The 22,372-nt window shown below is 31.1% G+C and overlaps 4 protein-coding genes across 7 annotated transcripts; 2 read left to right on the top strand and 2 right to left on the bottom strand.

Annotated features, from left to right (window-relative positions):
* Nucleotides 1–1,985: 1,985 nt before the first annotated feature.
* LOC149515493 (uncharacterized) lies at nt 1,986–5,249 on the bottom strand. Its single transcript, XM_089741565.1, has 3 exons — nt 5,202–5,249; nt 3,602–3,653; nt 1,986–2,632 (listed from the first exon to the last, which is right to left on the bottom strand). The coding sequence occupies exons 1-3, from the start codon at nt 5,247–5,249 to the stop codon at nt 1,986–1,988; spliced, it is 747 nt and encodes a 248-aa protein (XP_089597691.1).
* Nucleotides 5,250–5,277: 28 nt separating this feature from the next.
* On the bottom strand, nt 5,278–6,039 carry LOC149515492 (uncharacterized). The gene has a single exon (XM_089741571.1). It carries the CDS (start codon nt 5,853–5,855, stop codon nt 5,286–5,288), a length of 570 nt encoding a protein of 189 aa, XP_089597697.1. The 5' UTR covers nt 5,856–6,039; the 3' UTR covers nt 5,278–5,285.
* Nucleotides 6,040–7,898: 1,859 nt separating this feature from the next.
* Nucleotides 7,899–8,678, top strand: LOC149515491 (uncharacterized). Its single transcript, XM_089741564.1, has 5 exons — nt 7,899–8,054; nt 8,209–8,267; nt 8,335–8,351; nt 8,397–8,489; nt 8,580–8,678. The coding sequence occupies exons 1-5, from the start codon at nt 7,972–7,974 to the stop codon at nt 8,676–8,678; spliced, it is 351 nt and encodes a 116-aa protein (XP_089597690.1). The 5' UTR covers nt 7,899–7,971.
* A 906-nt stretch (nt 8,679–9,584) lies between these two features.
* LOC111297073 (uncharacterized) lies at nt 9,585–15,114 on the top strand. Of its 4 annotated transcripts, XM_089768888.1 has the most exons (5): nt 9,585–9,803; nt 9,969–10,029; nt 10,859–10,974; nt 12,630–12,735; nt 14,853–15,114. In XM_089768888.1, the coding sequence occupies exons 1-4, from the start codon at nt 9,741–9,743 to the stop codon at nt 12,711–12,713; spliced, it is 324 nt and encodes a 107-aa protein (XP_089625014.1). In that variant the 5' UTR covers nt 9,585–9,740; the 3' UTR covers nt 12,714–12,735; nt 14,853–15,114. The 4 variants fall into 4 exon arrangements, with proteins under 4 accessions (XP_089625014.1, XP_089625016.1, XP_089625013.1 ...); XM_089768890.1 differs by lacking the exon at nt 12,630–12,735 and having other exon boundaries at nt 14,853–15,103; XM_089768887.1 differs by lacking the exon at nt 14,853–15,114 and having other exon boundaries at nt 12,630–14,341.
* The last annotated feature ends 7,258 nt before the right edge of the window (nt 15,115–22,372 follow it).

Genomic DNA, 22,372 nt, shown 5'->3' with positions numbered 1-22,372 from the left:
AAGTGTACACACAAATTTTGTGTCAAAAATATGACAAAAAAAAAATGAAGATAAGTAATAAATTTATTTATCAAACTTATGGAAATTACAATCTCTAGAAATTTTTATTACAAAGAAAATCCTTTTATTCTTTTTTTTCAACAAAAATTTGCTTCAAGGGTTAGGCAGACTTGATCTTGAATTCTTCAAGGGTCGTTGAAATTTATTTTTGAATGCTTGAAGAGTTTTGTTGACTTAATCTTGAATGTAAAATCCGCTTCAATAGTTAAGTAGATTTGTTCTTGAATACTTCAAGGGTCTTGTTGACTTGATATTGAATAAACGGAATTGATCTCTTTACTTTAGAGGAAATAAGATTGGAGAGTAATATCTTAACAATTCTTGAAATCTAAATGCTTTGTTCTTCAAGTTCTTCAGAGTTTGTTTAATGAGATTTTGAAAAATTTTTAGGCTTTTAAAATCATCTTTTTCTCTTTAAAATTGTGAATTGTGAATTGTGATTGGGAAAGGCACTGTATTTATAGTACCAGCTTATCAAATGAGAGAGAATTTTAGGGAAACTCAACCTCTTTGATTTTATTTCTAACAAACTGTAGTTTAATTAGAGATAAAAAATTGATTACTCATTGAAGAAATCTAATTGGTCAAACCAAGTGTTTATCTTCAATTAACTAGTGACATATTTAATTAATCATAAAATTAATTAATTATATGATTAAATTAAATAATATCATTAATCCATATGACGATAACCCATTTGTCACTTGAAAAATTTTTAATTAATTAATTAAAGAAAGTTTACTGGACATATGACACTTTGTGATTTGACGAAAATTTTCTTCTTATATAAGGAAAGATAAAAAAGCAATCAGAATCTAGCTTTGTAGCTTGATGTTTAGTGCATAAGATGATATATATAATAAAATAAAAATAATCTTATGTATTTCATGTTTGATTTGTATATATATAAAAAAAGATAGAATTACAACGAGAATTAATCATTCTCTTACCATAAAATAATTGGATCCTCTTATTATATGCTAAGAGGATGATGAAGCTAAGCCATGTTAAAATGGAGTATCAGCGCACAAGCCAATGACTTAATTTTGTATAAAATAGTAAAATGTCATTGATATAGAAAGGTGATCACACAATCAAATGCTAGCATTTTAATGCTTCAATGAGCAGCCAAACATCTGACTAAAATGATTGATTCATGTTCTCTTGCTCAAACAGCAAGGTGTTCCTCCCCAAATCAAAATAAATAGTGCAACAGAGGAAGAAGCCTAGAAAGGGGTCTAATTTTCTTCTGATACTGTAATTTTCTAGCTCTTGTCATCCTAGAACTACTTTTCACTCTTGGATGGATGCTGAACTATATATGTTACCAAATTTTTGTTTTAATTTTCTTCTGATACTGCAGTTTGCTAGCTGATCTTACCATCCTTGAACTACTTTCCATTCTTGCATGGAAACTGAACTGTGTTAATTTTTTTTTTTTTTTTAATTTTCATCTGAGACTGCAGTTTGCTAGCTGATCTTGTCATTCTAGGATTACTTTCCATTCTTGCATGGAAACTGAACCGTGTTACCAAATTTTTGTTTTAATTTTCTTGGCTAAAATACTAAAAAATCCCTTGAACTATTCCTCTTTTCTTAAATAAGCCCCTATGCTTTTATTGTCTAAATAAGTCTTTATACTTTGATTTGTATTCAAATAAACCCTTATTTCAAATTAAACAATTATTTATGTTAAGGGCTTATTTAAATAGAAATTCAAAATTTAAGAATTTATTTAGATACAAATTAAAAGTTAAGGATTTTTTTGAATGCCATAAAAATATAAATATATATTGAAATAAAGTCGTAAAGTTCAATGGCTTTTTTATTTTAGCATTATACTGCAATTCGCTAGCTGATCTTGCCATCCTAGAACTATTTTCAACTCTTGCGTGGATATTGAATTGTGTTACCAATTTTTTGTTTTAATTTCTTCTGACACTGCAATTTCCGGCTGAACTTGCCATTCTAGAACCACTTCCCACTCTTGCATGGTAATCAAGATCACTTCCAGCAGCTATGGCCCTGGCAATCAAGATCCTCATTTGTCTATTTCTATCCCCAATAGGGTTAGGAGGATTTGGTGGAGTGTTATAGATAGTGGTGCAACTAGCATGTGCTCTAGATGCTGGTCTCTCTGACATTAACATGCTGCTATAATCTTTGTCAAAGAAAGCCACTTCCGCTTGTTGGAAACTACCCATCACTAGGTGATAAGCATTTTCACAGGTTGTAAGATCGTTCTTCTTCGCTGGATCGTTCGTCTTTTCCAGGAGTCCAGTGATGAAACTATGGGTGTTGGTTGCATTGCTGGTGGCTTGCTCGATGGTTATTTGGGTTAAAGCTACAATATCAGCACTTGAACCTTTAATATTTTGCCTGAAAGTGTTGTCACAAAATGCATATTCCTCCATTTGTCGACAGATTTGGTCGATCAGCTTTTGAGTTTCTTCATCACTTAAGGCAGGGTTGATGAAGAGGGAGGTGGCTAGGAAAGCAGGAAGAAAATAGTTGAAGTAACACTTGGGGGAAGCCATGTTTTTGTTTTTTCGAGTTGGAATGGTGAGGCCTACTGCCAAGAACCAAGAGACATTTATATAGCTAATTCACATAGAGAAGAGGCAAGGAAATAAATAAATAGATGGCAAGAGTTAAAATTTTATAGTAATACAGGTGGATTCTTCTTGCTATAAAATACATGCATATATAATGGCCTGAAATATGTGACAATCTCTTAATATCTCTTATGAAATTAAAAAATTTCATTTCAATGTCAAAATCGAACTTGAAACAAGAAACATAAACATAAACACAAGAAATGCATGCAATAATATTTCAATTTTTTCTAATTGACATTTCAAGGGAGAGTGGGACAAGGCAGCACACTATCATCACCTAGGGACATTTGCTTTTTCATATTCAGGTTTTCATGTTATTATAGAAGATGGTTCTTCGTATACTGAAGGTATTGTTATTGTCTGAGATACAAAGGTTCTTATTCTTTTTTTCTCTGAGAAAAAGTATCTTATTAGGGGTATTTTTGGATCCAAATCACATATTGATCATTCTTTTTATTATGTATTATCAACATATAATCAAAAATATTTTAAATTTTTAGATCTATCAGACATATATAATATTACGTCAACTCAATTACATCATTATTTTACTTTATAAATCTTTTACGAGACATTTAAATACTATCATTCTATTATTATTTTACCCTTCCATTTTTATTTTTTTTTTTCTTTTTTTTTTTCAATCTCTTATTTAAGTGTTAAAGAACAAATATAAGAAACATTCTCTCTTTTGTCTTTAATCGCTTTCTTTTCTTTCTTATTTTTTCAAGATTTGGACTCTCATTTCAAAACTCAAACACCAACGCATCCTAAAATAAAAAATTCTTTGAAACACTCATTTGTGATAGGATGGCAATAGGGCTGACACATGCATGGACGCTCATTGTCATACTTCTTCACAAAAATTGGAAGGTCTGGCCTTTAGAGAGCCTTTGTACGATTAATTGATAACCAGCACCTACCCCAGGCGTCTATCAAAGCTGTTTCGAAGAGAAATGACGGATAAATAGGACCCTATGGTTCAGTTTGATGTAGACCAGATCAATAAAAGCTAACAGAACATTGATGCTGCACCGGTAATTAATTAAGCACCCTGAATGTGTAGTTGGCAGTTGGTGTGTAAAATAGACATCAAGTTAAATGGGTTCGGCGGATAAAATTTAAATTTAATTTGATTATTTGTTAAATTGTGTTGAAATAATTTAATTTATTAAGTGAATCAAATTTAAATATTTTAATATCCAATCAAGTAGTTTATGAATTTAATTAAAATTTTAAATTTTAATTAAAAATTATTATTTTATTCATATATATATATATATAAATTCGAGTTCAAAATTGAATTCAAATATATAATTGATTCTAAAATTGAGTATGAGAATCGAATTAATTTTATTAATTAAGTTTTATTGTGTGAGTTTGAATAATTTAATTTTTATTTTGAATCGAATTTAAATTTAAAAATTAAAATTTAATCAAATTTAAATCAAAATTTGAAAAATAAATTTCGAATCAAATTCGAAATTTTCATTATATTATTTTAACTTGACTCAAATTTTATATCTTAATTGAAAGTTACTAGCAAATACCTTATGTGCAATTGTTTTCTCTGTCAATTGAGTGATTACAGCGCTAAGATGTCATTCTTTTTTTAATTTTATTATTTTCAAAAATTTTTAATATTTGTTTAAACAACGTAGTTTAGTCTCCCTCTCCTTTTCTTTTTCTTATATTTTTTTCCCTTTACTTAAATTATTATTATTATTATTATTTTTTCACATATTATATCTTCCTGCCTGCGAATGGACCGAAACTTCACCTCCCTCCTCCCATGCCTCCTCGTTGTGTTTTGACTACAGTCGGAACTATCCCCGGCAAAGCTTGCAGTGGTTGGCCGGCGCTTTATTTTCTCACTTTTCTCTCTCGACGTGGTGAAGATGGTAGAAATGAATTGTGCCCAAAAAATTTTCCATCGATGTCACGTTATTAAAGATAATGGCACGTTAACATGATCAGTAATTACGTTAATTAATTTAATAAAGATCAAGTATCATTGTTATCCATTAGATTAATATTATTAAATTAAACTAATATAAAAAATAATTTTTATAAATTATTGTGTAGGGATTAAAATCCAAGTTTCATATAAATACAAGGATTAATTACATAATTTGACGTTTTTTTTAATATGTCAAACTTGATTAGAATATATACCATTTAAGTAGCGCAAGAGCACCGTTGAGAATGAAGCAAAAGATTATTTTCCTTTGAAGAATGAGATGTCGATAGGGGACAAAGCTTATATGAAGTTTTTAAGACGAAGTTTGTGAATTTTTTATTAAAAATAAGTAAATAAAAATTTAAATAAAAAATTCAAATCAATAGACGAATAAAATTTAATGTGAAGATTAATAATATATAAAAAAATTATTAAAAAAATTACTTATAATTTAAATTTAAGGGATACTTATTTAACGGTAAAAATTTTGTCAATATTTTTATTAAAAATATCTATTAATAAATTTAAGGGATACAGTAAAGAGAGACTTTAAAACCGCAAACCTTAACTCTCTGGAGCCAACAACCACTAGATTTGTGTTTATATGACATTAAGACATTATTGATTTCTTCTCTGACTACATGTGTTTAGGCTGCATTAAAATTACTGTGGCCAGAGGTAAGAGTAGTTCCAGCAGCTATGGCCATGGCAATCAAGATCCTCATTTGCCTATTTCTATCCCCAATAGGGTTAGGAGGATTTGGTGGAGTGTTGTAGATAGTGGTGCAACTAGCTTGTGCTCTTGGTGCTCGACTTTCTGACTGTAACATGCTGTTATAATCTTTGTGAAAGAAAGCCACTGATGCTTGTTGGAAACTACCCATCACTAGGTGATAAGCATTTTCACAGGTTATAAGAGCGTTCTTCTCCGCTGGATCGTTCTTCTTTTGGAGGAGTCCAGTGATGAAACTATGGGTGTTGGCTGCATTGCCGCTGACTAGCTCTATAGTTATTTGGGTTAGAGCTACAATATCAGCACTTGAACCTTTAATATTTTGCTTGAAAGTGTTGTCACAAAATGCATAATCCTCCATTTGATGACAGATTTTGTCGATCAGCTTTTGAGTTTCTTCATCACTTAAGGCAGGGTTGATGAAGAGGGAGGTGGCTAGGAAAGCAAGAAGAAAATAGTTGCAGTAACACTTGAGGGAAGCCATGTTTTTGTTTTTTCGAGCTGGGATGGTGAGGCCTATTGCAAAGAACCAAGAGACATTTATATAGCTAATTCACATAGAGAAGAGGCAAGGAAGTCAGTAAATATATGGCAAGAGTTATAATTTTATAGTAATACAGATGGATTTTTCTTGCTATTAAATGCATGCGTATAATAATACGAGTGGATTATTCTTGCCATAAAATACATACTATATAATGCTGTGGAATATGCGAGCGTCTCTTAATCCTTCTTAAGAAATTAAAAAATTTCATTTGGGTGTAACAAAATCGAACTCGAACAAAAGACAGTAAACATAAACATAAACACAAGAAATACTTGTAATACTATTTCAATTTTTTCTAGTTCCATTTCAGTTTCAGGTTTTCATGTTATTATAGAAGATGGTCCTTAGTGTACTGAAGGTATTGTTATTGTTTGATATACAAAGGTTCTTATATTTTGTTCTCCAAGAAGCATCCTAAAGTAAAACATTCTTTTGAACACTCATTTGTGATCGGATGGCAATAGGGCTGACTCATGCCTGGACGCTCACTGTCATACTTCTTCACAAAAATTGGAAGGCCTGGCCTTTAAAGAGCCTTTATACAATTAATTGATAATCAGCATCTACCCCGGAAGTCTATCATTGTTTCTTTTCCCGTTTGGTCAGTGAGAAAATGTAAGGAAAAATAAAAAATTTCCATTCAATCCGTTTATTTTTCACTATTTATATTGATTACAAGCTTCTGGTGCTAATATTTTTGCTTAATTTTCTTCTCGGTTGCTTGATTTTATTGTTTTCTCAAAGTTAAGTAGTAATTAATTGTACAATTAATAGAGAACTTTCCCAAGTTCAAATTAGATTTCTTTTGTGTCTTTTTTGGTAAAATTATTCTTGTTTTATTATTATATAGATCGATAAATACAAGGCTGCTAATCAAAGAGCAATACAAACACAGAAGAAGGTATGGCAGAGTCTTTGCTTTTCAATTGTGTGTGTACGGATGCTTATTATTTTTCTAGATTAGATGGAATTGATGTTGAACTCCATTTGTTACTTTCCATTTGCAGCATTTAAATTTTGTCAATTGCAAATGTCTGCTACTGAAAGCATCCCTTGTCGATTTTTCTTTGCATTGTTCACTTTATAGAAGCTGACTCGCTTATTAGTCTTGAGGTATGGAAAAACATAAATGGAAGTTGATGCTGATGGTTCACTTTTCGTACCCTGAACCTGTTGCAAGAGATGATGGGAAATACCTTTTGTTTTTCTTCTTCCATTTATTATGAGGTGCTTATTTTAGAAGGGGAGCCTTGATGCAATCAGCAAGATTGCTGCCATGTGACGTGGTGATTACGGGTTCTAATCGTAGAAACAGCCTCTTGCAAAAATGCAAGGAAAGACTGTGTACAATAGACTTTTCTCCCGACCCGCCTATAGTGGGAGCGTTTTACGCATTGGGCTGTCATTTTTTTTTATTATGAGGTGCTTAGTTTGATATACACAAAGCATACCATGTGATATTTTGATTGTTCAATTACTTGTTACTTTTTTTAAAATAACAGTTATACTAATGAACAATTATGAGGTCATAATCGGAATGCTTTTAATATGCACTTCTGTTTCTGATTCATGTTTTGCACGCAACAGCTCTAATTTATTTCAAAAGGTTTTACCTGTAATGGTCGGTCATGGAACATCATCCAAAACATATAATGTATGGTTCTTCTATATCTCTGTCTGTTTTATGCTCTAATGCTTGCTAACTCCTCACGTAATGTGTTGTATGACCCATTTTGATATGCACTTAAAGAGTATGTAAGAAAAATGCATCATGAGCTAGTGTACCCGTCCCTAATTCTGTTGAAGTGAAAGTTGTGTGTCCTTGGAATTTGTCTCTTTTCATTAATTTTGTAATTTGATATATGATGCTGGATAACATGTTCTTTTGACAAATGATTACCCTCGAGTTCAAATTTTCTATAGAGAATATTGTAAATGTTAAATTGAAAAAGTTTCTTTATATCTGTAGGTTAACCTGTATGTATGCAGCCTGTAAGAAGAAAATCGTGTCTTAGCAGAGGAGCTTGGTAAGGGGATTTCACAGGATCATCAAATGATTCTTGATTGCGAGATGATTGTGTATCAGGCATGGCTACCTTTCTTCTTTATAGTTATATGTACCAAAAAGAAAAGCTTGCTACATTTATGAACTTCTTGCCTTTGTGGTATGCTAACTGCTAATCATCTTCACATTTGCACTTGTCACATCTGGATGATAGGTCTGATGTTTCTGTGCATCTTCCTCTAATATGCTTTCTAATGGCATGGCTTGTCTATTGCTATGTTACAGTCCACACCGGCTGCTTTACGCAGTGCAAATGGAATACATAGAGTTCTCGACTTTGAAAGGTATGAGCTGCATCATAATGCATGAAATTCTCTTAGGATTATGATAAATTATTGTTCTGCAATTCAGCAATAAGAATATGCAAGGTTTTACTGATTTACTGATATATTTTTTTCTGGCAACATCTACAGGTTCGGACGTACAAATTCCCCACAGAAAAGTATATGAAGCACATCAACAGGAAACTGAAATCTTGTTGGGGGCATAGCTTGCATGATGAGTATGTTCCATACAATTTGTTCCTTGTTAGTTTTTATACTCTGCTTTTTATGTAGATTCATGGTTCTGAGCATTGATTTTGTAACGGCAGTAAGAAGCAGGAGAAGAAAAGGCACAAATCCCATAAGAGTTCAAATGAAAATCAGAAATTCAGAATGGACCCTTTATTAGCGATTTTCATTATTCGATTTTAATTGAATTAATCGATTGAATCAATTTAATTTGATTAATTAATTAATTATTAAATTAATTTTAATCGATTAATGAAAATGATTTTAAAAAATTTAAATTTTAATCAAAATATAATAATATTCAAATATAAAATAAAAAAATACATGAAATGAATTATTTAATTTCATAAGTTGTTGAAATTTTTAATATAATATTTTGATATTTAAATATTTTGTTAGAAATTTTAATTTAATTTATTTAAAATATGAAAAATTAAAATTTTAATTTAATTTAAATATATTTATTATTTAATTAATAAAAAAATTAATCGAATCGATCAAATGAAATACGATTGATTAATTTTAAAAATTTATAAATTTAATTCGATTAACGAAAATAAAATTATGTTATTTAATTAATTTAATTTTAAAAAATTTAATTCAAAATTAATCGAATCAATTAAATAAATAATTTAATCGTTAGTTGCTATTTATTTTGATGAAACATAGGTTTTTCGCTATTTGAAAGTGGATTTTGACAACATAGGACTTATTTATGTTTTGTTTAGCATTGTCTCTTTACGATATTCATGTTGTAAGTGTTAATGAATTTATAATATTGAAAAGGAAATTTGTGTTCAAGTTTCTTTACCAAGAAAATTCTAGACATGAATTTATTTTTCATTCATAAATTAAATTTGGAGAAATCATTTAAGCATTTTAGGTTCAAATTATTATAAGCGATAAAATTTATATTTTTTAATAATAAATGATATTAAAATCGATTCTGAAAGCTTTAAATTTAAATTTAAATTTTAATCGAAAACTCAAAATTATATATATATATATATTTTATGTTTTCTTTATTTAGGATAAATGAGAAAAGCCATTAATCAAAATTTTCCGATGCTTGTCCAAAAACAAAATTGATTGAAGCAAAAAAAAAACAAAATTAAAAAAAAAAAAACTTTAAAGCATGAACATTAAAGCAACGGCGTCGTTTACAAACCTTTTTCCTTGGAGACATCACTTTTCTTCCGTGTTCTTAAACCCTGAAACCTCTCTTGTTCTTCAACTGGAGCTTCAATGGCGTGCCTCGTTAACATAAGCTTCTCAGTTCCTCTCTGTTCTCTTCAAAACCCACCTAAGGTAACTCCCTCCTCGAAACCCCAAACCCATGTCTTTCTCCAAATTCTCTCCCTCAAAAAATTGTTGTAAAAAGTAAAAATCTCGCAGTCCAGCTAAATTCTCTAACAAAACATTTTATTGCTTTCCTTAGTTAAATTTCTGATTTTTGTTTGAACCTTTATCCAGGATAGATATCCAAAGAAACCAGGTTCTTGTAGACTTCCAGGCCTGACAACCACCAAAACAGGTTATTATTTCTACTTATATATGTATTTTTTTGTCAGGAACCTTGAAAGCATGATTCATTTATATAATTCTCAATCATTTTGATTAGAGTAAACTAGTAGTGAAAACATAACATGTGAATTAAGTGAATTCAGATGATGGGTTTAGGCTAGAATTTAGTCAGGCCTGGAAATGAAGCTAATTTATTGACTGGTTTTTCTTTGATTGCTGGAAATCTTTGTTTGATGAAGCTTAAGATTTTGTTTGTATTTTTAGCTATTTCTTTGCCTTGTTTATTGAATTAAAGCTTGAGGCCTTGAGCTCAATGGATTTGGCTTGATTTTCTAAACTTTCCAACTGCTGAGGTTCATGTAGATTGGGATAGAGTCCTGAAATTAAGGTCAAGTTTTATCAATCATTAATTTACTCTCTTCATCTCATCATCATTAGCCCATTTTAAAATGCATATTACATTTTTACAAGTATTTTCATTGCAAGCTGTAACTCTGCCTAGAGAATTTCAGAATATTGACTGAAGGGTTATATAGGAAGGTGAAAGATGAAATCAAAACCCATAAGATGAATGCGAATTGATCTGTTCAAGTGATTAAATAGGTGTGATGTCCAAGATTAACATTGTGTCACTGGAATAACCACTTTGATTTGCAAGAATAATTGTTTCAAGAACAAAATAAAAATAGGTGTAATATCCGAGATTAACATTGTAAATCAATTTCTGATTGTTGATATGTTGAGAATGGTATATTTGGTTATATGTTGGGTGTTTGTTTTGGCCATCCCCTTGCTAGTGTGTGCCTTTGTAATCTAATATTACATATTTCTACTTGCAGCATCCTATTTTCTGGCCCCCTGCAGCTCAAATAAAGGCATATTTTCTGTCCATGGTCAACGTTATCTGACCACCCTTTCAAAGCATTTTGATGAAATTATTTCATGTAGTTTGAATGTAAGTCCTTGTACTCGTATTTTTATAACGGGTTATTGGGTAGGACCAGATATTGATGATGGTTGGGGATTTGTAGAAGCTTCTATTGATAGGAGTAGTTGATTCTTTTCAAAATTGCATGAATGATTTTTTGCATCCTCCTGGTGATAGTTGGAATATTAGAGGTAAAAAAGATAAGGTATCCATTGTTAGTAGATGGATCTAGTGATATCCAAATTGTTCTTTTAAGGAGACCTATTCTGTACAGAGAAATTTCTTCACTCTTGGAAGACATTGTTAGCGCCAATGTTTATGAAATGCTTGACGTATGGTTTTGTTTTTCAACAGCCTGGCTATGTCATTTAGTCATTACCATATTGAATGTAAGAAAAATTGTTGTGGAAGGGAAGGATTCATCATTCACTCATGATTTATGAAACAAAATTTGTAAAGGAATGTGTTGTGTTCTCTGGAGTTTCATTCTCTTCTCAGGGTGCTCTATGCAACCCAAAAGCAATTGGGCTGCACAAAGGCATTGGCTCGAATAAGCCAAGAATTGGTTACCTACAATTCCTGTTTTGGGCTCTCTAGTGCCATAGTTTGTTTAAGGTTGGGCCACCTTTCTATTATACAATGGCTTAGGTGGGTGGGTCATGGTTACTCATGGGTTTGGATAAAGTGTTGGCCTAATGGCCTTAATAGGCATTAGCTTATGCACCTTTGCTTTTATAAATAAAGGGAAATTAGTTAAACAAACATCACCAAACAAAATCAGTTAAACACATAATAGCATATCATAATTTTTATATTACATATCAAAACAACACAAAATAAAAATTAATAGGAAAAAAAGAAAGAAAATATATTATAATATTTAAATATTAATATTTCAGAAAAAAAAAAAAAAAAGGAAAAGAAGCACTCATTGTTCAACACAATGAATTAAATATTGCAATGCAACTTATATACTTAGAAAAGGGTGATTACTATTTTTTATACTTGTTATATATTGAGCTTAGAATTGAAAAATCTAAATGCGTATTATCGGTCAATGATAATTTTTTAGTAACTTACCGGATTAACTAATTTTCTCAATGGTGTTATAATACCTTTATATTTTCATATTCTTTTAAGTTACTGAGCAATCAGTTTTTAAGGAACCAGGACATAGTTAAATTAGCAGCCAGCTATTATTCACCAAGCGATATTGTTGGTGGTAAAAAAAGATTCAAACTGTTCTTAATTTGCCTTAACCAATGTAGAAGCAAGGTAAAGAATATTGCTCGTCTTTGATTAGTTTTTGACTGAAAGTTGCAGATATATATTGTTTTCTGTTGATTCAAATGCTATAGTAGATTTGGGGGGAGATAAAAGTTATTTTGATAAAATTCAAAGGAAAAAAAAAGATTCAAGAATTTGAACAAAGACATTCTTTTCCTAGTACCCTAGAAATGCCCATGTTGTGAATGGAGCAAATCAATATCCATGCATGCACATTCTCAAACCATTCTTATATCATTACATGCATAAACTTTGTTCCGGACCATCAGCATTTTTAGTTGATAACAAAGATCATGCATATGTCGCACTTGATTAGCTGAGTTAGCTCACATGGACAATTCATAATTCTCTTGCCTTCTGTCCTGGAAAATGGGCGCACCAAACGCCATTACAAGATTGCTTTAGTTAATCGGCATTCACCATTGCCAAAGCTCCAGCTGGCACTCGCAGACAAGGGATGCAGGCTGTTCAGGTTATGAAACTCAATACTGCAATTCCATGGTAAGAGCCAGTGGCAGCAGCTTTATCTTTTAAATCATTCTATCAAGAAAACCTCCCATAATACTTCATTGATATAGTTGGTTCCAGAGTTTTGAGGTTTCCAAAATCATCCTGTCAAGAATACCACTGCAGATTAGTACATTAATATAGTTACTCAAAATTTTAAGGCTTTCAAAATTAATATATGAAGAAACCATCACACAGAATTCTGGAATATTGTTTATGGTTCGTGCAAAAAGTGTGAGGTTTTATCAGCTTTTCTCTTGTACATACTACCTCATTCATGTATTATTCTTTCTCCTTTGAAGGCGAAACATTTTGAATTGGAATTTCTTTCACCCCTTCTGTGTGAAGTGCGGCTCATTGTTCTAATGGATGAAAAGCGAGGGCAACGTGCTAACATGCCAGAGTTGAGAAGTGGTCCCCTAGGAGATAATTTACAGCAACCCTAGGTTTGATGCCCTACCCTTTGACTGATATTTTCTAGGTTTATTAATAAGGATTCAAGCAATATCTTTAATGGAAAGATTGCCTGAACCATTGGATATATAGTTAAAAAAAGGCATGCCTGCAGATTTAAATTGCAGTTTCACGATTTTTCACGTAATGTGAAGCAACAGTTTCAGTGGTTTCTGTTTCTAGGGTTCAGGAAACTCTTAACCTAGTGTAGTTTAACCTAACACAGATCCAGAAAGGGTATTTATAGTTTCAAGGCAGGATATACTGAAAACTTTCTGGAAAAGTTTAGAAAGGGAAAGGAAATGGGAATGAGTGCTAGGGCATGGTTGTTTTCAACAGGGGATTGAAATAGGCGCCAAAGAACTGATATGAAGTATGCAGCAATTTGAGTTTGATTGTTGACCCTTTTGGTGAAGAATGCTTAATGTATAGCCACATTCTCCACCTCAAGAGCCTTGGCTAGATTAATCAGTGAATTATACGACTACGCGTGATCATACAACACGACTGAATACAACTGTAAATGGTTCATGTAAATACCTCTGTATCAACAGTTAACTTTTATCTTTCAAATGATACTGAATTTATCATCTTTTATGCACTATTGATCAGAACAACAGAAGTTGGAAAATCAGCATCCTTGTTAGAGTTTAATATTGGGTTATACAGTTTGTAAGAAAATAATATCTGATAAATTCTACTCTTGTCAAGATTATATATGATCATGTACATACATTAATTACATTGTCAACTGGGTTCTCATGTGTCTATAGCTTTCTTACTGATCTGATTTCATTTCATCTCATCTGATCTGTCTATATATCTGATTGTGTAGCATGTAACATGTTAATCTGCAGTCCAATGACTTATACTATAGTGAATCTGTCGCCTCTTCTCTAAGCATGCATACAGTTCAAACTTTAGTTGCACCAAACGATAAGTTCAGAAAAATACCATTAAACTCCTCTAAAGTATCATTTCCAGCTAGATAAAATTAATGGACAAGGAGATTGAATACTGATATAGTGATTAACATCACAGAAGTTTCCATCTGAAGCAAAATCTGGGGAATAAGAGAGAGAATGGGGGAGGAAAGAGTGAAAAGGAGAAAAACATCATGACAGTGAATCAAAGAAATTAAGATACAAAATTACCTGAGTATACAGTGATTACTCAGTTCACACAACAAAAGGAAGAGAGATCGAAATCTTTCATATACAACCTGTCCTTGTTCTTGCTCATTCACATCTCACCAATTCACCATAGCAAATCTTCACCTAGTAGTACTATATGTGTACTCTAAACTCTAGTACTGGACTTGGAGCTTCATAATCAGTTTGTTGATGAGCTGGTTGGCGACTGTTATCCTCTGATGATTCTTCATCGTCTTTGTCTTGAGAGCTGGTTGCTTTGTTTTGGCTGCTAGCTTTCTCTCTTTCAGCCTCCCTATATTTATGTAAATACCTAACTGTGGCCTCAGCATAGTTGTCAAACCCTAGAGCAGTTAAAGCCCAACAGATGTCATCTCCATTCAGAGTCTTTCGATTCTCTTTGTGACACTTGTCAGATGCCTCGCTAGTGACAAAGCTTATAAACTCTGTTACACATTCTTGCATTGTTTGTTTAGCCTCTTTTGAAATCTTGGCACTTGGTGGCAGGATGTGTTTCATAATCCTAACCACGTTGGCAATCGGAAGCAATCGATATTGTTCATCAGCCATCGTTTGGAGCTGATCAGATGATGAACTCGATGTTCTCAAGCTTAGACATGTAGCTCTTTCAGATCCACAAGCTTCCCTATATTATATAAATGTGTATATGCATATGCATATGAAGATATAACATATCATTCAATGATATGCGAGATTCATAAATGATCATATACGAGACATCCACTTGATTATAGTTGAATAAACATCCACTTGATCATTAAATAATTTAATAATTAATCGAGATTTCGGTATTTGTATCATTTTATTAATCTCAAACGTCTCAATTTTGACATGTTAACTGTCGCAATTTTATTCTTTTTATACATATATTATAATATAATATATGCATAATAAGAATGAAGAATGTATCGTACAATGAAATTTAAATGCTTAACTAAAATGGTCACCAAATCACCATCACAACAACTATTTTGATGGGAGAATATAATTAATTATATACCTAACCTATCCTAATCAATTTTGAGAGAGTTTTTAAACTAGTCCCCAATAGTACTGTTTAACAAGAAATACTTACCTTGGGTTAAAATTGTAGACTATTTGAATCATTGTTCTCCGATATGATGACAAAAACAAGTCTCGGGTTAAAATCTCAATACATGTGGCTGCAAATTCTTTTTGTATCTCAAAACTACGAACGCTTTTGCACTAAAAAATCTTATTAACCTTACCAATGACATTTGAGTTCAGCATTAATTATATATCCTTCTTTATCAATCTGGATTATATATGCGACTAAAGTTCCAAAAGTTCAGGCTATTTGAGCTATACACTGACCAAGCAATGTTGAAGCAAAAGTAACCAAGAGGGCTTTTTCGACATAGAATCTTGCTATATATGTCAACAGACTTGCTGGTTCTCCGATAAAAACAAAACCACAAACCCTAAAAAGACTTAACTATGGTCCCCCCCCTCCGCCACTATCACCATAAATTTCTTCAATTCTAGCTTCCCAGATAATCTGCATTTATATGCTAATCTTTAGCTTAAAATATTATTTATACTATTCAAAACAAGTGGAGGATATTTGTGCACGTCTGCATGTTTTAGAATTGACCTAAAAAGAAACTGATATCATAAACTTAGTGTTTGATTACCTCACATTATAGTCTAGGTTATTAACCCTGAAGACAACATGATGAGGCCATACTCCATTTAGAAAACTATTTGGGTTTGGACAGATATTTACATTTAAAAGACTAATTATGGCAATGTGGGAATTCTTGTGGGGTGTCTACAGCAGCATCAAGCTTAGTGTTGTAGTATAGCTATAGGCTATGGCAAGCTCCACTAGCCGATGCTGCAAACTTATTCCATGTCTGCTACCTTGAGAAATGATATTTTGCTGCATCATTTGCCACTTTTGTTTGATAAACTATACAAATCAATTATATTACATGGTAGATTTTTTGGTCTATGCCAATAAATTATTACCAGGGATTTGTAGAGTTTGAGATGGAGGAATTATTCAATACAGAAGTATGCTAAAGAACAGATTTTCAGTATGGGGGAACAAATTACTATACAACATTTGAAGGTATTACATTCATCTAAAAAGTTCTCTGCAACATAAAATATACTATATATTATGGATGTTTATTAGAAGACACATTCTAGTTGAGGATTACTTTTTTCATCATATGCCTTACCAAAATTAGTTGGGGTCAGCCAGAAAGAATAAAAATTTTCCTTTTTGGGCATATGTCAGCATGAATTGTTGAGCTCCAGTCTCAGACTTCAGAGTTTGATTTTGGATATTAATGCTACCATACATCTTAACCTTTCCCACTCAACAAAGGATCACATCATTTGCGTTAAGATTCTGCTTTTTCAATATTTATGCAATCAAGAAGAAGAACACTACAACTTATTGAAATATCTAACATTCATAGGATGACACATAAACCTTACTCAAGAAGCATAACTTAAAATCATTTTACTTTTCTTGAACTTTCTTGGATACAGTTAAAGAATTATACTTGCATCAAGGTTTTAAAACTTCACCATTAGCCAGGGATATCAATATAGGGATTAAACAAAAGGGCATGGGCACTGACTACTTGTATATGGTATACCATGGAACCTGTAAAATTAAACCCTAGATGGTTAGAACTTTTTTGAGGTCTTTAATTTGAAGAGTATAAAAGTAATATACATTTCCATAGTTTCCTCTTTTTAATTAGACCATAGCCTAACTTTGGTAAGATATATTCCTTTCATTATTTGTGTAAATCACTCATCCTGGAATCTGATTTTGATTTAGTGTTTGTCTGAAAGTGAGCGTGTCTAGAACAATGGTTAGCCTTGGCCAAATTGGATAGCTCAGAATTTGCTTTCCATGATGCTTTTCCTAAATTTTTATGTTCAGAACTAACTTAATTATCTGACCAAAGGTCAATATCTATGGCTTTATATCATAATCATAAGGGAGTTTAGCTATTGGTAACTTCAGCAGAAATTTTTGGCAGGTGGCTGTTGGAAATTTTGTCAGATGGGTTAATTTTATGGGCCATTTTTCCTGAGTAAACAGCCTGCAGCATTCGATGTTCATGTCACATTGGTTTAATCCTTTTTTCTTAAAAAAAAAAAAGAAAAAAAACATGAAAACTTCTTGTAAGCACAAATATATATGCATTTGCTAAGCCATTTTAGAGAGATTTGAACATCTAATAGAATCAATACTTCATCAAGCTGATGTATGTCAAACGCTTTGGTCTACTGTCCTTTTCGTTTTTAGAAAAATGAAAAAAATTACTTCCATATGCCTGCATGAATGGAACGTATAGCAGCTTGGTAACTACTAAGGTTCATAAAAATACAATGGCAGATTGGCAAGGTTGTAATGATGCTTTAAGGGGATCACAAAATTGTTTAGAATTATCATTCTTGTGCTTAAAATTTTGGTTTACTATTTTGTTTCTTCTTTTAAGCAACCTTTCATCATTGTTATGGTTGTCATTTCATAACTGCAAACCAGTATGCTGTGGTTTCATTGCATGAAAAGGCCCATTGCTCGATTTTGAGGAAATTCTCCTTTGTTTTGAGTCAAAATTGATTTAGAGTGGTGACCCAGGTCCTGACACTGGCTTCTTTGTGAAAATTTAAAGCTGTTGATTTAATTTCAATTGACCCAATTGAAAAAACTATAAGCTATGGGCCTAAAAGGCCGAAGCCTTCTTTTAGTTGCTGATTAAGTGGGCAAGTTTGAGGCCCTTGAGGGTAATTGGCAAGAAGAATAAGAAAACCTGGAAAAAGAAGCCTGAACTGAAAAGCTGAGACCCAGTTCTCCTTAAATTGACGAGCCTAAAGTGAGGATTTTCTCAAAGAAAAATGGAATGGGCTAAGAACTGGCTTGTGCCCAAGGTAAACCATAGCCATTACGACCCAAAAAAAGGAACCACGAGCTCAAAGACCTTTATGATATTGATATGATGATAGAGAAGATAATGAGGTAATCCCCTATATAAAGCAGGCACCAGTATTCTAACTAGGAGAAGAATTTATGGTATTCATCATCTCCTGCACTGCCCATTTACTACATGGAAGGCTCCTTTAACAGCTTGTCACTGTAGCTATTCATGGTATATTTGATCCTTCGTTACTCATGAATTATGAAAGCTGTTCAAGGCTTCATGTTAACTAATATAGCACTGATCTATATAATTTCCTTCGATGAGTGCTTAACGTTTTATTTCTTTGTGATTGATCAAAGTTTCTTGGTAGTTTTATTGTTTGGTCTCTTCGACAGCATTATGCTTTGCAACACATCTTTAAATATTTGTCAATCACAACTAAGATTAAAAATATTGTAGAAACCCCAATCTATTTGGGATTTTAATTATTTTTGTTAATAAAAAAACGAAAAAATGGAAAAAATCAAGTGGTTGAGTTTGTGTGAAACTGTTTGATTGGATTGTAAAATTTTGAGTTAGATTGTAAAGTTTGAGTTGAATTAAAAATTTGAAGTTAAAATTTAAAGGAAATTAGAATTCTTTTCTAGTTTAGGGTTTTCATCGTTTGAGCCTTATAAATATAGACTCACATTAAACAACAAAACACACAAAAAAATTAGTAGATAAATCAGTAGATTATTAGAAAAGAAATTAGTAGAAAAATAAAAAAATTAGTGCATGAAATTTTTTTGTTTTTTGGAAAAATTTTAAAAATTTTAAGATTTCGACAAAATTTTTCAGTTTATGATGAAGATTTTGGCGAAGTTTGAAATTTTTAGTAAAGATTTCGATGAAAGTTAAAGCTTTTGGTAAGTTTTTCGATTTTCGATGAACTTTGAATTTTTCAATGAGATTCCTAAATTTTGGCAAGCAACTCCATAACATACCAATTGACATTCATGGTTTCTATAGAGAGAGAAATAAAAAAGAAGAGGAGAGAAAGTAGAAAGAAAAAATTTGAGGAAAAAAAAGAATTTGATTTTTTATACTTCTGTTAAACGACGTCGTTTTGACATTTAACTCAGCCTAGGATTCGCATGTTTCTATTCAAGTTGACTTGACTTGTAATGTTGACCCGTCCTTTGATTTGTGCCCCCAACCTTGGCTCAAGCTGAGCCGAGCCGCAAGCTGCACCATTCAAATCGCTTCCTCTGCCTACAACCAAGCCCGCCAGTCAGTGAAATCGAATTGTTCCTATTTTGGAATATTTTTTATTTATTTACTTTATTTTTTTATTTTTAATGTATTTTTGCATGATTAAATTTTAAGAAAAATTAGAGAAAAAATTAAAAAATAAAATTTTTAAGAATAAATAATAATTATCCAATGATAAAATTTTTAGAAATTGTAAAAGATTAATTTCTATAAAATTTCTAGTTGAGAAATTTTTTTAAATTTATCACAAATGATGAAATAATTTAGATAAAATTTTAATAGTAACAATTAATATTTATTTTTAATTTAAAAAAATAAAAAACACAAATTTAATAAAAATTTTTGGAATTTAAATACTAATTACCCAATGATGAGATTTTTAAAAATTTTAAATGGTGAGTTTTCTAAGAAATCTTTAGGTAAAAAATTTCTCTAAACATGTCCCAATGGTAGAATAATTTGAATGAAATTTCAATAAAAATAATTATATTTTTTTTCAATTAAAAATATTAACAATATAACTTCAATTTTTTGGTTGAAAATATTTGATAATTATCAAAGAATGAGAATATTAAAAATTTCAAATGATAAATTTTTTAAGAAACTCTAGGTGATGAATTTATTTAAATTTGTCCCAAAAGGTTGAAGAATTTAAATGAAACTTAAAAAAAAATCATTATCATATTATTTTCTTTCCAAAGATAAAATTTTTTTAAATAGACCCAAATAGTAAAAATTTAGAAATAAAAAAAATTTCTAAATAGGCTTAAATGGTGAAAAATTTAGAAATGAAAATAAAAAATAAAAATAAATTTCGAGGATGAAATTCTTAGTAATCGCAAATGGTTGATTATTTAAGAAATTTTTAAGTAAGAAGATATTTCTAATTTTGGCCTAAATGGTGGATGAATTATATATATTTTCAATTAAAAAATCAAACAAAAATAAAATATGATTAAATCTTTTTCGATGACGAAGCCTTTTCGAGAAAACAAATGAGATTCTTGAATATTCTTGAAGTGAAAAAATATTTTTAAGAATTCTATCCGATTGATGGAGAATTTTAAAATTTATTTTCAATATTCAACATTAAAATTTAAGACTATTAGAATTAAGACTTTAGGATAATTTAAAATAAAATAGTACCGTCCTTTGGATGTGTATGTAGGATACTATAACCTTCCTTATATGTAATCAAACTCTCAAACCTTGTTCTAATTAGTAGATCATAACTTATTCTTTTAAGAAACTTTAGTCAAGTTTAAGAGCTCCTTCAAATGATAGATTCATTAAGTGGCCAATCACACTTAGTTAAAAAAATTGGTGGTGACTCTTCTTGTTAAATCTAGCTATAGATTTACGGATCTATATGTTATGACAATTTGGCGACTTCACTAGAGATAAAGAGCCAGGTTATAACATTTTAAATTTATCCTATCCTTTGGTTTAATAGTTTTAAAGTGTAATGATTATGGTATTTGTTCACTAATGTTTTTCCTTTTTTGTCTCTTATTTGATTTATGGGGGTTGACAATTATATGTTCCTTCATACATATTATCACATGCATTTGCATTACATAAGCTTTATACTCGGGTTTCGTTCCTCTTAGGAGGGAGTAAAGTATCTACATTCTCGTGAGATGATAATCTTCACAATAGCTAGCGAAATACTTCTACTCAAATTAAATCCTTTTCATTGGTAGCCTATGATGAGTGAGGATTAGAATGCCTTATTAGTTTGTGATGGACAACAATGTAAAAAATAATCTGAAAACCTTTAGTGGTCAAAATCACTTAGCCCAGCATATAATCTACATTTAAGAGGTTAGCCTTAAAAAAGAGTCATTTTTACTCGTTGATAAACCTAACCCAAAGTTAGGACATAAGAAGAAATAATTTGTGTGATATATTGATTATCTAACCATTTTATTTGTTTGACTTTGTGCATTTATGTCATTTCAATTAATGCTTGCATTAGCATTTAATTTCATGCATAATTTTCATTGTCATGTGTAATATTGTGCATTTGCATCATTTTCATATAGGAAATATTTGTAACATATTAGTTATTGATAAATCAGCTCTCATACCTACATCCATGTAAAATAATAGTTATGCGACAAATATTAGCACATTCATTCATGCATTAAAATATTAAACATAAAGTATAGTATTTCTAATAATGATACAATTATGGTACTGAAAGTTCAAGGTTAATTCCACCAAGTAAAAACCCCAAATAATCAAATCATCAATATAATACGAGAGCTTGAGCTAGATGGATGAAACAAAAAAATTTCAATCATTTTGAGAAGATAGAGAAAGCTCAATAGAAGCTTGAAGAATAGTTGAGTAAAATTTTAAAGGCTTTGAATAAGTTAAACAAGGCGAAGGGTATAGAAAAAAATACTAGCCAATAAGACTCTTTATTACAAGAGATGGCTGACCTTCTGTACCCTTCTGGTTTTGGGCTGCATCAAGCCTAGTCCACACAGAATGTATTACCATATCAGTTCATATATCTTGTAGAGTATACATACCTTGAAATGCTATCAACTTCAAATTCAAGGCATTACCAGAGCTCTATAAATCTTATCTTTACTGAAAAGATAGACTAATCCAAATCCATGATTTGAATGATCCAAAAAAAAAAAAATTAAAACCAAAAGGGATCGAGTCATTAGGGACTCAATAGCTGACAGAAAGATGACTATACTCGAGGAAAGGCTATGAGTAGTAGAGAAAATTGGTTTTTATGATTTTATGGATGCTGCTGGACTCTATTTAATCCCAAATATAATTATTTTTCTAAAGTTCAAAGTATCAAAATTAAAAAAATAT

Source organism: Durio zibethinus, chromosome 12 (genome assembly GCF_047325235.1).
Source record: "Durio zibethinus cultivar Kanyao isolate XHJ-2024 chromosome 12, ASM4732523v1, whole genome shotgun sequence".
In the NCBI taxonomy this organism is placed as follows: Eukaryota; Viridiplantae; Streptophyta; class Magnoliopsida; order Malvales; family Malvaceae; genus Durio; species Durio zibethinus.
This window is presented reverse-complemented; position numbering and strand designations above follow the sequence as displayed.